General features: G+C 40.3%; 1 protein-coding gene across 2 annotated transcripts in view; it reads right to left on the bottom strand.

Annotated features, from left to right (window-relative positions):
* LOC123499318 (dnaJ homolog subfamily C member 3-like) overlaps positions 1-14,622 on the bottom strand; it is a 215,106-nt gene that overhangs the window by 138,314 nt on the left and 62,170 nt on the right. The window contains exon 4 of one of the 2 annotated variants that reach the window (XM_045247138.1): positions 13,448-13,591. The exons of the other annotated variant lie outside the window; for it this stretch is intronic. Within the exon in view, the coding sequence (XP_045103073.1) occupies positions 13,448-13,591 (144 nt within the window). The remainder of the gene's footprint in view (positions 1-13,447; positions 13,592-14,622) is intronic. 2 annotated transcript variants of the gene reach the window in all.

Genomic DNA, 14,622 nt, shown 5'->3' with positions numbered 1-14,622 from the left:
CATTTATGTTCACAAAACAACATTTCTATTAGCTTTTTACAAACGTTGCCCTCAAGAAAAGATTGTTTTGTAATGCATAAAGTGAAATCTTACATGGAATACCAAAAAATCAAGCAGAGATGAGATGAGCCACACATGAAGCGGGAGACTCACGGCGACTCAGCCGCTTCTTCTTCTTCTTGTGACCTTTTTAGCCTGCATGTTGTCTTTCCCCATGATATTTGTTTCCACTCCTCTATTGCCTGCTATAATGGATATCATAACTTAATATTCATATACGCTCATGCCATGAGGATAACCTCAACTCCGTGGCACTGAGTGATGGTGAATCATTAATAAAATATTGCGGTATTTCATTAGTAATTCACTATCACTCAGTGCCACGCAGTCAAGATTATCCTCGTGGTATGAGCGTACATGAATACTAAGATATGATATCCATTATAGCAGTCAACAAAGGAGTGAAAACATAAACATCATCATGAAAGTAAAACGCAAGCAAAAGGGTCACAAGAAGAAGAAGCAGCAGCCAAGTGGCCGCAAGTTTCCCGCTTCGTCAGTGGCACATCTCATCTCTGCTTTATATTTTGGTATTCCATGTAAGATTTCACTTTATGCATTACAAAACAATCCTTTCTTGGGGGCAAGGTTTGTAAAAAGCTAATAGAAATGTTGTTTTGTGAACATATATGCATATACAAGACAGTAACACCACCTCGAGAGGTGGTGTTCCCAGCAACCTCAGAGCAACCTGATAGCAACCTTGTCACCGTCCTTCCAAGCGTTCCTGGATGCAATTTCGCTTCAAGAGGTTGCTCTGATGTTGTTAAAGAATCTTGGATCGAGCTCCAGGAGCGCTGGAGACAGAGGTGGGGAGCCAGCCTATCACAGTGAAGTTACCGCGTTCGGTCCCTCACCTGGCAAATTCAAACCCAGAGAATTTGCTAAAACGGATTTGATTGTACGTTATGCGGACTTTTTGGTCTAACTTTATGTAGTACGTTAAACCGGAAATTTGTTAAATGTACGTTCGTTAACTGGAGTATTACTGTATATATACATACATACATATATATATATATATATATATATATATATATATATATATATATATATATATATATATATTTATATATACGAATATATTTACATCTACTTATTAAGATGCTATTAACCCATTTGCCACGGAAGTTAGAAAACACGCACCGTGCTCTAACCGGGCGGTCCGCGCGCGCCAAGATTTTTTGAAGCTTTAGTATTGAATAATCAATGTTTTAGCCATAAACTCAATATATTCATCACATACTATATATCAGGATGTGTAAAAATATTTGTATGTTACAATACACTTGCCATTGCTATGCTAAAAAGGAAAACAATACAAAATTTTACTTTTTATATTTTATTTTATTTATTTTTTTTTTAATACAGTTCGAGAGATTTCTCCCTGAATCTCTTGGGTGGTGGTGCTGTGATGGCAGAGGTGGAGGGGAGTGCGGTGAAGCTGGAGGTGGAGGGCTGTGAGGGAAAGACGGAGGTGGAGGGGAATGTGGTGAAGCTGGAGGTGTAGGGCTGTGAGGGAAAGGCGGAGGTAGAGGGGAGTGCGGTGAAGCCAGAGGTGGAAGGCTGTGAGGGGAAGGCGGAGGTGGAGGGGAGTGCGGTGAAGCTGGAGGTGGAGGGGAGTGCGGTGAAGCCGGAGGTGGAGGGCTGTGGCCTGGTGGTGGTGAAGGTGGGCAGAGGAGGCGTCTTGCATTGGGTGGTGGGGAGTGGTGGCTCCAGGCCTATAGAGGGTGGTGGCAGACCCTCACCACCCCTACTTCATCCCCACCAGGATCCTCAGACTTGTGGAAAGAGAAAGATAAAATTTAGATTTCATTCAATAAAATAAAGCCTCCATAATATACACAGTACAATATATAATTTGTTTTCATATAATGAATTATATACTTACTAAAATTAAGTACTCCAGCTCCGAGTTCTGGTATAAGGGCAGCTTCACCCTCTTGCCCTCCATGACGAAAGATGAATGGACCATATAGCTTATAAAAATTTATGCAATATATGGCAATCATGAATTGCCATATATAGTATTTCTGTCTGTACAGATAGCCTAAAGCATCTTATATCAGAGTGAAGCATCTCATTTGTGGTAAACACTGTTATTTATTGTTGAAAAGAGTCCCTTAATATATCTAGCATTTGCATGCCAGTATGTGTAGCAAATGGCAACATATACTTGTCATGCAAAATATACATTATTTCAAACGCGAAATTAATTGCGCGCGAACAGAGAGAGAGAGAGAGAGAGAGAGAGAGAGAGAGAGAGAGAGAGAGAGAGAGAGAGAGAGAGAGAGAGAGAGAGAGAGAGAGAGAGAGAGAGAGAGAGAGTGAGTTTACCTATAAATTTGCCACGGGAAATGAGCTACACTCGTGGTGTCCCGTTCGCTTGAATCCATTTATCATACTTTTCTTTAAAACTATGGATATTTCTTGCTCTCACTACACCCTCCAGTAATCTATTCCAGGCAGTGACAGTTCTTGCTGGGAAACTGAACTTTTTAATATCAGTTGCACACCCCAGAATCCTCAATTTCAAATCATGATTATCTCTTGGTCTTCTCCTCATATCCAGCTCGAGAAAGTCATCTCTATCAATCTTGTCAATCTCATTTACACACTTGAACAGTTGGTTCAGATCACCTTTTCTTCTTCTCTCTTCCAACGTTGGCAGATTTAGTCTACATAATCCTTCCTGATAATCTATATCATGCAAGGCTGGCACCAGTTTCGTTGCCGCTCTTTATACCCGTTCCAGTTTATGTATATGTTTCCTCAAATGAGGCGCCCACCCCACCAATGCATGTTCTAATTTTGGTCTCAGAATTGATTCTATTACTTTTTTGACCAGTGTTTCATTCAGGTGAGTAAATGTAGTTCTGATATTTGCAACTATTGCCAAACCTTACCCTACAATTTTGTTTATATGTCCCTCAGGTGACAAGTTATTTTGTACTATAACCCCCAATTTAAGTATCTAGTCCCCAAGTCCTCCATATTTTTCCATCTTCCACTTAAGCCTTTTATGGGATACCTTATCAAAAGCCTTTTTTAGATCAAGATATATACAGTCAACCCATCCTCCTTTCAGATCAATTATGTCAATTACTCTTGAATAAAAACTTAGAAGATTGGTAATGCAAAATCTTCCCTTTCTAAATCCAAATTGCTTTGATGAAAGAATTTCTCTTTCTTCTAAGAGAGAGAGAGAGAGAGAGAGAGAGAGAGAGAGAGAGAGAGAGAGAGAGAGAGAGAGAGAGAGAGAGAGAGAGAGAGAGAGAGAGAGAGAGAGAGAGAGAGAGAGAGAGAGAGAGAGAGAGAGAGAGAGAGAGAAGCAGCTTCAATATGTCAGCACACACACACACACACACACACACACACACACACACACACACACACACACACACACACACACACACACACACACACACAATGGATCGAGTTCCTTGAAGACAACAAATTAATATCAAATAGCCAATTTGGTTTTAGAAAAGGACGGTCTTGTGTAACTAATTTATTGAGTTTCTATTCTAGAATAGTTGATAGAGTACAAGAGAGAGAGAGAGAGATGGGGTTGAGTGCATTTATTTGAATTTAAAAAAGGCATTTGACAAAGTGCCATATGCAAGATTACTGTGGAAGTTAGAGGAGAAGGGTGGCTTAAAAGGAAGCACATTGAGATGGATAGAAAATTATTTGACGGGGAGAGAAATAAGGACGGTATTTAAAGATATGAAGTCAAAGTGGAGAGCAGTAGAAAGCGGAGTGCCACAGGGGTCAGCATTGGCACCAATACTTTTCCTCATTTATATTAACGACATGCCAAAAGGAGTGAACAGCTACATAAATCTGTTTGCGGACGATACGAAACTGTGCAGAGTTATAAACCAAAAAGAGGATTGTGAAATACTGCAAGAAGACCTAAGTAAGATCTGGGAATGGAGTAAGAAGTGGGAAATGGAATTCAATGTGAACAAAAGCCATGTCATGGAAATGGGAAAGAGTGAAAGACGACCTATGGGAATCTATAAGATGGGAGATGGAGTAGAACTGGAGAAAGTCAAAAAGGAAAAGGACTTAGGAGTGACGATGGAAGAAAACAATCAACCAGTAAGCCATATTGATAGAATTTTTAGAGAAACATAATTTGCTAAGGAATATTGGAGTAGCATTTCACTACATGGGCAAAGAAATGATGAAGAAATTGATAAGTACTATAATACGACCCAGATTGGAATATGCAGGAGTAGTGTGGACCCCTCATAAAAAGAAACACATAAAGTAATTGGAGAGGCTACAAAAAATAGCTACAAGAATGGTTCCAGAATTTGAAAGGATGACATATGAGGAGAGACTAAAGGCTATGGATCTACCAACACTGGAACAAAGAAGGGAGAGAGGAGACCTGATACAAGTTTATAAATTGATCAACGGAATGGACCAAGTGGATAATGAGAAACTGATCCTGAGAGAAGAATATGACATCCGAAGCACAAGATCGCATAGTAAAAAGGTGAGAAAAGAAAGATGTCTGAGAGATATTAAAAAATATAGTTTCCCGCAGAGATGTATTGAGACATGGAACAGTTTAGATGAAGAAGTAGTGTCTGCAACGAGTGTGCACACTTTTAAAGTAAGATTGGATAAGTGTAGATATGGAGACGGGGCAACACGAGCATAAAGCCCAGGCCCTGTAAAACTACAACTAGGTAAATACACACACACACACACACACACACACACACACACACACACACACACACACACACACACACACACACACATATACGGCCCGGTAGCTCAGTGGTTAGAGCGCTGGCTTCACAAGCCAGATGACTGGGGTTCAATTCCCCGGCCGGGTGGAGATATTTGGGTGTGTCTCCTTTCACGTAGCCCTGTTCACCTAGCAGTGAGTAGGTACGGGATGTAAATCGAGGAGTTGTGACCTTGTTGTCCCGGTGTGTGGTGTGTGCCTGGTCTCAGACCTATCCCAAGATCGGAAATAATGAGCTCTGAGCTCGTTCCATAGGGTAACGTCTGGCTGTCTCGTCAAGAGACTGCAGCAGATCAAACAGTGAATCACACACACACACACACACACACAAAAAAAAAACCTGCAAAAAACTACGAATGGAAACACTATGAGAGAGAGAGAGAGAGAGAGAGAGAGAGAGAGAGAGAGAGAGAGAGAGAGAGAGAGGAATTATCACTGGATAGTGGAGGATGGGGGTGACGAACATGATATCTCTCTATCTTTCTCTCTCTTTCCGTCTGTAAGCTGGTGGCTGTGGCTGCTACAGCTAATGAAACAGAGAAAAAATAAACCTTCATGCGAAAACTTATTCTTGTCTGTGATATAATAGTTACATATATTCATTTTCCTAGATAATATACATATCTAAGAGAACGAATGACTGCTGGTTTTCTTGGGTACACTCATCTAAAACGCTTATGGCCCGCAAGACGTAATAATACGTCCCCGGACTGGAGGTAAGGCTTCTGGACGTATATATACGTCACTGGACTGGCGCGCGTAGCCACCATGACGTATATATACGTCCCCGGACTGAAAGGGTTAACTTGAGATTATAGGATCATTCCAATTAGCAAGAAAATAAATTTTATTATAAAAGTTTTGGTTAGAACCCATAGATCTTAATTTGAATAAAAATTGACGCTAGAGGAAAACGGTGTGTTCCGTCTGGCTCAACACGATGGAAAGAATTGATGGAACAGTAAAAAAATTAACGGAAATCGTTGAAGATGACAGAAAAAGTTATAGTGTGACGCCGCCTTAAGTGCTGCCGCCTAGCAGGATCGAGGGATCACTCGCGCGGTAGGTTTGAATATGCTTGGGGGCAGCTCCGGATAGTAGCAATCCGGATATGCCGGCAATTACTGTAACATTGCTTGCCACCATGGCTTGACTCCATCTACTGTCTATTATTTTCAAGTCAGCAGACTCTATTAAGAAGGCTGGTGAGACCGTATCTTCCTTGTAAGCTAAAAGAACCACCTGAACTCATGACTGCAATGGATAAAATGGAAAGCCTTGTGGAAATGTGGTACAGTGATCCCTCATTTATAGCAGTTAATGGATACCAGAACACCCCCCAAAAAGTGAAAAACTGCGAAGTAGGATTTGCCCCTCCCTAGGAATTTTGGTGTATGTGTATGTGGGTACCAGTGTTTAAAATATGTAAATAATATTTATACTTTACATATACAGTATTTTACTTAAATCTATCTAATTATAAAACCTTATACAGTAATTATACATTTACTCTCTCTCTCTCTCTCTCTCTCACGATACGTAACACTCACCCTCTTCTGCCCTCTTTGATCATATGCAAAAGTTTAACTTTTTCACTGATGGTCATCATCTTCCTCTTCCTCTTGGGCTCACTAGAGGAAGCTCTCATAGGGGCACAGGGTTTAGGCAGCATTGTAAGGGCTTAACGAATCACTACTTAACCCTTAAAGTACAGAGGGTTTATTTACTTTCCGTCTGTTACAACGGCAAAAAATCACCTGTCAAAAATATTTTTTTCCTTATAAAAACATATTTATTTGTGTTATTCTGAATAAAACGATGTAGTTTTTAACATGTTATGACCTCTGAGAGCAAAGTTATTGCATATAAATAAATTCATGGCAGAACCCGCCGCTAAGAAATACCCCCCAAGCTCCGATAACACCGCACGTGCTTTCTCTCTCTCCTTTTGGGCATTTGAATTTGATGTAAAAGTAGGAACTTTTGCACTTTCATGTCAAGAAAATGCGAACTCAGATACAGGGGATCCTCGTGATTCGACCGTTCGCAGTTTGAATTATCGCCAATTCGAACTCAGTTAATTAATACCCAATCCTCAAGGTTCGACCCACTGACTCGCCAATTTGACATTCATATTTCGCACACCACCCACCTGGTCAAATCCGCCGCCACCACAAATTCGTCCCCAGCCCGCCAGGTGGAAGTGTTAACCGACTCTACCCTGTGCCGCATAGATTGGGCGAAAAGTAGCGGTTTGGGTTACTTTTGAAGGGTATGCTCTACTTAAATTCATAATCCGCTACCTTTGATTTTTTGGGCTACTTAATTCATGATATGTTTGAGCTGCTTGATGACAATATTGGGCAACATTTGCAATTTTTTCTAAATGTTAACAATAATAATGATGATATTAACAACATTAATAAAAGTAAGAATAATAATAATAGTAGTAATATTAACCGTGACATTGAGAACGGTGTAGTTATAGTGCTTTTTCTTTTTTTGTGGTGAGTAGGCAACTGATGACATCATGCTTCTCTCGCCTCACCGTATGTCAAGAAAATGACTTACTATGGTCTGACCATTTTATGAAGATAACTTAGGCGTTGGCTTTTTCGGGGATTTCCCGGCCTGCGGCGCTGCCAGACCTTGTGCTGGGCAAATTGATGGATTAGAGCCTATGTGTCAATGAGAACCTTGCTTCCCACACACCACCTCTCTCTCTCTCTCTCTGTCCATATAGAATTTACATTTCATGCAAATATATTTCTATCAGAGATCTATACTTACTTATGAATTACTAAATTTTGAGAAAAGAATCTGCCTGTCAGTCAGTCAGTCTCTCTCTCTCTCTCTCTCTCTCATCCTGGGTGGTAGCGGGAGAGGAAGTGACCCATGGATTAACACGGTCACTTTGACCTGTGACCTCACTTGGTCACCCAAAGGGATGTGACAATGCTCGGAGGAAACATTGTCAAGTATTGTTGTGTTTGCAAAAACAATGCAAAATATATTTAAAAATCAACACAAATTACTCTAACTTGCCTTTTTAGAGCATCACAATGTATATGTACTACAACACGATTCAGTTACCAAGTATTAAGTACCTGACTTGAAGTGCACATTGGTACAAGTGTGACAGCGCCGCAGGCCGGGAAATACCCGAAAAACCCAACGCCTAAGTGATCTTCATAAAATGGTCAGACCATATATAATGCAAATCTTTAAAAAAAGTGATGCAGAGGAAGTGAAAGGAAAAATCTTTAAGGCAATAAGAATAATTAAGTTTTGTTAAAAAGAAAAATATTTTGGTTAAATTTAGGCAAGAATGAAAAAAAAAAAAAAAAAAAAAAAAAAAAAAAAGCCAGAGAAAAGTTAAGGAAAAAATGGTACATCATGAAAGAGGACTCCACTCCCCTCCCCCTAACCCCATGGAAAGAAATGTGAGTGGATAGTGGTAAGTACAAAATATAGTAGTTAAAGCAATATGTAGTAGTTTTTTGTATAGAGCTACATTGTGGTGAAATCTGCTACTTTTCAAGCGTGCTTCTGCTACTTTTCATTAGGAAAATCTGACAACACTGCCTGTGTGTCGCTTCTTCTGCGTCTCTCTCGCCCCAGGCGTTGTCCATGTAGGCCACGCTCTGTCGTTCCACCTCCTGCCTCCACGCCACTTAGACCATTCCGCGCAAAGCCACCTCCAGCCCTAGCCCTAAGAAGCACAATTTCCTGCCTTTCAAAGATAAACTTGAGCTTATAAGAAAGTATGAAGCAGGTATAGCTCACAGTATGGTTGCAGCACAAATGGGTGTCCCTAGATCAACAGTATCATCAATTCAGAAGAAGAGGGACAAGTACTGCGAGACTGCTGCAAGTGTTTTTTATTTCCAAAAATGTACTGTACAGCACCCGAATGTGTTTACAAAAAAAAAAGTTAGATATAAATGAAGCCTTTAATAGTACTGAATTAGTCTAAGTTAGTGTTTTTTAGAGGTTATAGTGATGATCTGGGGGGTCTAGGCTGGAGGTTGGTCTCTAGCCCCCCTAATTCTTAAGTATCTTATGGAAAAAATTGCTTCACGATTCGAATAAATGCCGATTCGACCGATGAAAAACCGCCCTAACCTCATTGAATTGTGAGGATCCCCTGTATATGAAATGATGTGCAAAACAGGAAAAGAAAAAGAAACCACATATTACAAGTATTGTGGATTTCTATAATAATTGGAATCTGGCAACTCTTATTAGCAATGGGATTCATAAGGGAGGCGGTGGCGTAGTGGATAAGGTGGTAAGCGTGGGATTGGGCAGACGTCCATGCGTAGGTTCGAATCCCACCACGTACAGCCTTAAACACTTTGCCATTTGTCGAGTGGTTTAAAGTTACCTACATGTCACCATGATGCCCAGGTTCTAGGTGGTTACACTCAAGATGAGCTTGGGTGGTGATATGGGCCCTAATATGGGTACCACTATAAATAAAATTGCCTGTGCCACTAATGGGCGGAAGCTGAACAGCGCTTCCCATACACTCTTCAAGGCGCTATAGGCCTTATCGTAAAAAAAAAAAAAAAAAAAAAAAAAAAGTGACTTGGCTGACAAGCACAGTCTTGTAGAGGCAACCAGGGGTGACACACACCAGCACATTGCTCGAGGGGAATAGTCTATGTGAGGAGGTTTATGAACATCGCTGTGAGGGTTGGTCTCTGTCTCCCAGATCACTATCAGAATCACTACTGAAGTCTTCACTTTCTTCTGTCTCAATAAAAAAAATCACTGTCTTCATTTTCATTACTCCTCAAAGTCATTACTATGTAACACTGACATAACATCACTCGGAGTGCCGTTTACTCTCTCCAGGTAATGGGGGCTGCCAGATGTCGCCTCAAAATGGGAAAAAATGACCTATTGTGAGGGAACATATGTCTGAAGGCTCAAGCAGGCGAGTGAGAAAAGATGCCAGATACCTCCAGTTGTCCCATGACCAATAGTGAGGGGGAGAGATTCAAACGTTTAGTGTGGAAAAATCATGATTACCGGTACGATCCCCGCCTCTCCACATGCGACGCTACAATTGTACAGATACAATCACCGTACTTTAAAAGTTAAACAAAAAAAGTTATCGCGAACACAACACTAAGATAGCTACAGTATGTAAAAGTCACCAGCATGTACGAGACTGGCAAGATACAATCAAGGCCCATGGAATAGAATGTCGACCTACGAGGCATTCAAAATGGGTCTAATATGAGCACCCGTGATGTCAGCGAGTTCACAAATGGTCAGGGTGGGGACGTTGGTTCAGTTATCAAGCTGCCTGGTAGGTGTTCACGTGCTTCTCTCTCTACCATTCTCTCTGTTCCACGCCAACATCAGTCACAATGCCGAGTTGTGCAGTGTGTGACTGTTTTAATTATCAGTAGTATATAATATGTAGTATGTAGTATGTGATAAATGAAAACAAGAATTTTTTTTTCCTGGTAATTTTGCACCTTAAGACATCAGTAAATTTCTGATGTCTAGTTACTGAGAAGTAAATTTCTGATGTCTAGTTATTGAGAGGTCCCCATTCAGTTACTTGTGTAGACATAAATTGCCTGAGTTATATATGTAACATAAAAATAAAATAATAATAACGAAAACAACAACACTATATTAATATTAATACAGTAAGTCCTCGTTATACAGTAGTTCTTTATTCAGTAAATTCACAGTTACGGTATTTGAATAATACTACCCTCGATTCAATATACAGTAAGAAAGATTCACAGATACGGTATCCGCTCATGTTATCCGAGAGGGCCCAGCGTGGGGGAACAGGGGTGATGACGTCATCCACACCACACCTCCCTGCCACTAACAGTACTGACTTTAACTTGACCACCCTTAGAGCCTCTTATCTCTTCCCCTCCCCTGCATTGCATATTACTTACATTACTAATTAGATAAATAAATGGAATATTAAATGGTCTATTGTAAGCACATATTCATAGTAATCATGGCAAACATTTAAAGCCTACTACCAGCAGCAAACCATGCAGCAACTGATAAAGGGCACAGATGGGCCTGGCAAGCCCACTATCAGTGAATGGTGGAAGTCGTATAACATCAAGCACGCCTTAAGATAACATCAAGTCATCTTGGGATGAAGTGAAGATGTCTACCATGAACTTGGCGTGGAATAAAGTAAGGCCAGAATGCGCGCATGATTTCCCAGGCTTCGCTGAAGACGACATCGGTGCGGTCAGAAATGACATAGTAAATCTGTGCCATAAGGCTGGCTTTGATGAAGCTACTCCTGCTGCTGCTGATGATGATCAAGATCTTTTGGAAAGCCATGCTGAATCTCTCTCAAATGATGAACTTACAGAGCTAGACAAGGCATCACAGGAGGCAGAAAAAGAGGGAGACGAGAAGATCCTATGCATGGCTTGGACATCAAAACTCTAAGAGAATGTCTCGGTGGTATGGAAAAATCTCTGAAAACTCTGAACTCTGAAGGAACGTGACCCAAATTCTGTCAGGAGTAGCAAAGTGGCTCATGACATAGAGAAAATTGTCAAGATTTATCAAGAAATCTATGATGAAAAAACAAGAAAAACTAAACAGTCCTCCATCTACTTGTTCTTCAAGCCAGTCAGACATGCCGTCCTTGTCACACCTGCCGACCCTGCTACAGCGAGCCCTTCCACATTTGCTGCCGATGGTTCTACAGCTGGCCCTTCCTCAATATTCTCTGTCTTCAAACCATTGAAATGTGCCGACCTTGCTACAGCTAGCCCTTCTACATCTGCTTCCGACAGTGCAGACGACGACGTATCCTCGTCTGCCCACTCAACGGAAGATAAGTAAGGGCTGAAATCCCTACTGTCCCTTACCCTCGGGAAGGACATCATCTGATAGAATACATGGCGATTGAATGTTAAATAAAAAACACATTTTCTGTTTATTTCTTTTGTGCAATAATTTACTTTTTTTTTTTTTTTTTTTTAATGATTATTTTCATGTATTTTTATTTCTGTGGGTGTGACTTTCAATGTGCTGGAACACATTCCCTATTATTACATGTTATAATGGGTTCGGTATACGGTAAATTCGATATGCGGTAAGGTATTCAGGAATGCATATGTACCGTATAACGAGGACTTACTGTACGAGTAATAAGAGCAATAGTTTAATAACAATAACAATAATAATAATAATAATAATAATAATAATAATAATAATAAAGTAATAATAATAATAATAACAATAATAATAATAATAATAATAATTAATAACAGCAAGAGTATTGATATCATTAAAAGCTGGGGCTAGTGACGTCAGCGAGTTTACCAACAGGGGATCTTCCTCCCAGGACGTGTCTTTCTTGCATGGAAACCTCACGCTATCCCTCTGCCCGCAGAGCAAATCATACTTACCTGGCAAAGGAGTCAAGTTTTGTGAAGGCTTCTCTGCCTCCTATTACTGCCCCACACCCTCTACTTGCCAGCAGGTTTCTCTCTCTCTCTCTCTGTATCATTATCATTGTATCATGATCATATGATAGAGATAGATGAGAGAGAGAGAGAGAGAGAGAGAGAGAGAGAGAGAGAGAGAGAGAGAGAGAGAGAGAGAGAGAGAGAGAGAGAGAGAGAGAGAGAGAGAGAGAGACCTGCTGGCAAGTAGAGGGTGTGGGGCGGTAATAGAAGGCAGAGAAGCCTTCACAAAACTTGTCTCCTGTGCCAGGTAAGTATGATTTGCTCAGCGGGCAGAGGGAGAGTGTGAGGTTTCCGTGCAAGAAAGACACGTCCTGGGAGGAAGCTCCCATGTTGGTGAACCTGCTGACATCACAAGCCCCAGCTCTTTTCCCCTTAGAGCTGTGTGTAGGTCGACCTTCTATTCTATGGGCTTTGGATACAAGGGAAGATGTTGGGTGAGGCTGCATATGTATACGAACAATACATATACAGTGCTTTATGTACATTGTCGTCGTTATTACACACCAACTACCAAATTACTGTACGTACAGTATTTGTAAGTGACGCCACAGATCCCATGATATAGCAAAAAATCAGCAGAACATATCTACGAGTATGTATAAAAACTGCGAAACAGTGAAGCCGCGAAAGTCAAACCACGAAATAGCAAGGGAACACTGTACATAAGTTTTGTATGTGGTACAATGATGCGCCCTTTGTTTACATTCCACAGGTTGCCAGCTAGCGTGTTTCCTGCTCCACTCTCTCTCCCTTCATAAATTGAAGTTCATCAAGATTATAAAGTTACTTACATACATACATACATTAGTGTACATTATAATGACTTGGTCTTAAATTAAACTGCTTAAATGTTTAACTTTATATTTTTTACTTTCGTTAAACCTTTCACTGTACTATGATGCACTCTCACTTTGTTTACCCTCAAAGGAAGTTCAAGGCACGAGTTAAACTTGTTATAATTGGTTCGCTTAACGAAAATTTGCTTAATGAACGTTTTTTTAGGAACGTAACCCGTTCGTTAAGCGGGGGTTGCCTGTATTGCAGTGTAAATTGCAAAATTCAGAAAAATCACACCAAATAATCAGCTGTAATTCCTGGCATTCCTTTTCAGTGCAGGAGCAGTAGCAAACCTCACCTCTATAATGCCCTTGAGCAGCAGGGTGGCCTGATGGTAGCGTCCAGTCCTCACACTAGAATATGCTTCCAGTACCTCGCGTTTCAATGGTTCTATCATCACGTACAGACGATTAGCCTCTTCATGTGTCGGCTCTTTTCTGAGCTGTAATAAGAGCATTACATTAAGTGATTATACTAACAAATATCAATGCTTTCAAATATACCCTGAAAGCTGTCTTATTAACCCCTAAAGGACTGGAGGCAGTTATAGCCAATTTACTGATGGCAAACGGGAGGCTGTTATAACCGATTTCCTATTTTCTGCTATATTTAGCTAGTTTTTGCTTTTTTTCCTGTTACATTCAATGAGAACATTGCCTGCAAGCATTTATCACTGTTCATTTAGTCTCTGCCACGTTCTTATCATGGAAAAAAGCAATAAAAGTGATTTCAATGTGTCCCAATTCCATGACTGCTCCCCACAGCCCGGCCACCTCAACGCCACAAGTAATACGAGGCTGTACTAGACAACACCTGTGCCTTTCAAAGTGCAATAAGGCTGGAACACGAAAAGAAAAAAAAAACTCTCCTTGTACCTATCGGGTGATTTTGAGTTTCAGCTAAGAGATGAGGGCACAAGGAATGATGATACTTCTGCTCCAGAGGATAGTGAAAGATATTGCTCAAATAATATCCACAGCAGATTCAGAGGAATGTGCACATGCTTTGACGTCCTCTGTATGTATAACATTTTTGTATTCGTTATTGTTCTTCTAATTATTAGTTGTGCTTTGTCCTTGATAACAAATAAAGAAAAAACTAAAGAAAATACTAGATTGTATTAAGTGTACTTATTATTTTTATCATATCTACTACACAAATTAGGCTACAATGACCCTCACACTTCACTGCAGGGCAAAAAAAAAAAAAAAAAAAAAAAAAAAAAAAAAGTCCACTAGCTACATATATGAGAGATTATATAGCGAGGAAAGGCATTTAGTTTAATTTATCTTGCGTAGAGACTGCTGAGCTCCCACTTTTCTTACTCTGTAGACAAAGACACAGAGAAATCGGACACTTCTAAGACAAATATAAAAAGTTTCTCATATTCAACTCACTGTATCTCCATAACCACGGCACGTTGACACTTCTGTATGGTGTCATTGGAAAGAGGAAGACTTGATGGTTAGTACA

The sequence above is a fragment of the Portunus trituberculatus genome, chromosome 49, assembly GCF_017591435.1.
Source record: "Portunus trituberculatus isolate SZX2019 chromosome 49, ASM1759143v1, whole genome shotgun sequence".
NCBI lineage: Eukaryota > Metazoa > Arthropoda > Malacostraca > Decapoda > Portunidae > Portunus > Portunus trituberculatus.
The sequence above is the reverse complement of the archived record's forward strand: the minus strand, read 5'-3'. Positions and strand labels throughout refer to the sequence as shown.